Consider the following 1,133-nt stretch of genomic DNA (forward strand, 5'->3'; position numbering starts at 1 on the left):
CTCTTCTCCCCGCGCCTCGACGACATCTGGTCCGTCCACAGCTGCCGCCACGGCCGCGTCCTCTTCACCAGCAGCGCCCGTACCGGCAGGGGCTGCCGCCAGGTCCTAGTGTGGGATCCCGTCACAGGCGACCGCCGCTGCATAGGCAGTCCAACGCAGCTGGGTGGTCACGACTGGAGCGAGTCCCGTGTGCAAGCGGATGTGCTCTGTGCTGCCGGCGACAAGGGCCACGTGCATGGTGCCTGCCATTCGAGCCCCTTCAAGGTGGTCTTGGCGTGCGTCAGCAAGGGCGTCGCACGAGCTTGTGTCTACTCGTCGGAGATGGGAGCCTGGGCCGATCTCATCTCAACCTTGGTTCCATTTGATATGTCTCCTTCTCTTGGCAGTAGAAGCATCCTGCTTGGGAATTCACTGTGCTGGTTCATTTTTGGCCCTCAGGTGGATATCCTTGAGCTTAATTTCGACAGACAGAGCCTAGCCGTGATCGAGGTGCCACCACATGCCTACGCCAACCATCAGGGACTTTATTTGAGTACTCTGGGTGGCGCGCTTGGTTTCATCGTCATGTCGGAATCCTACAAAGCACAACTATGGGAGAGGACAACTGATTTTGACGGTGTTGCTGGGTGGATGCCGGGACAGACTATCGAGTTGCGCAGGCTTCTCCCTCTGAAATCAGGGGAGTGGATCAAAAGAGTAATGTTTATTGCTGGGGATGAATCTGATAATGTGGCATTTCTGTCAACATCTAGGGGCATCTTCATGGTCCATCTCGAGTCATTGCAGTTTGAGGAGATCTTTAAAAGCAACCCTGATAATCGGCTGTCCACTATCTATCCATATCCATTCAAAAGTTTCTTTGCTGCTGCTGCTGCAGGTAATAACATGCATTTACATGGCATTATAACGAAAATATAGTATTTCTCTGATGGTTTTGTTTGGCAAGTGTTGGACTGGCTATTTAATTTCCTTTATATCAATTATTATTATTTCTTTGGCTGCTTGATGAAGTATTGTTGTTGTATTTGATATTGTTATTCAGAAAATAACATAGCAGATCATATTATATTGCTCACTCACTTTCCTATTGCCGCTGTTTGAAACTTGTATTATGTAAATTCATATTTGTATGG

At 49.2% G+C, this 1,133-nt stretch overlaps 1 protein-coding gene across 1 annotated transcript; it reads left to right on the top strand.

The window, feature by feature from the left end:
* Nucleotides 1-3: 3 nt before the first annotated feature.
* Nucleotides 4-877, top strand: LOC119345307 (the record flags this gene model as incomplete). The annotated part of the gene is made up of 1 exon (XM_037615438.1): nucleotides 4-877. A coding segment is annotated over one exon (874 nt), but the record flags the coding sequence as incomplete, so codon positions are not given.
* Between the last annotated feature and the right edge of the window lie 256 nt (nucleotides 878-1,133).

Source organism: Triticum dicoccoides, unplaced genomic scaffold (assembly GCF_002162155.2).
Source record: "Triticum dicoccoides isolate Atlit2015 ecotype Zavitan unplaced genomic scaffold, WEW_v2.0 scaffold223490, whole genome shotgun sequence".
NCBI lineage: Eukaryota > Viridiplantae > Streptophyta > Magnoliopsida > Poales > Poaceae > Triticum > Triticum dicoccoides.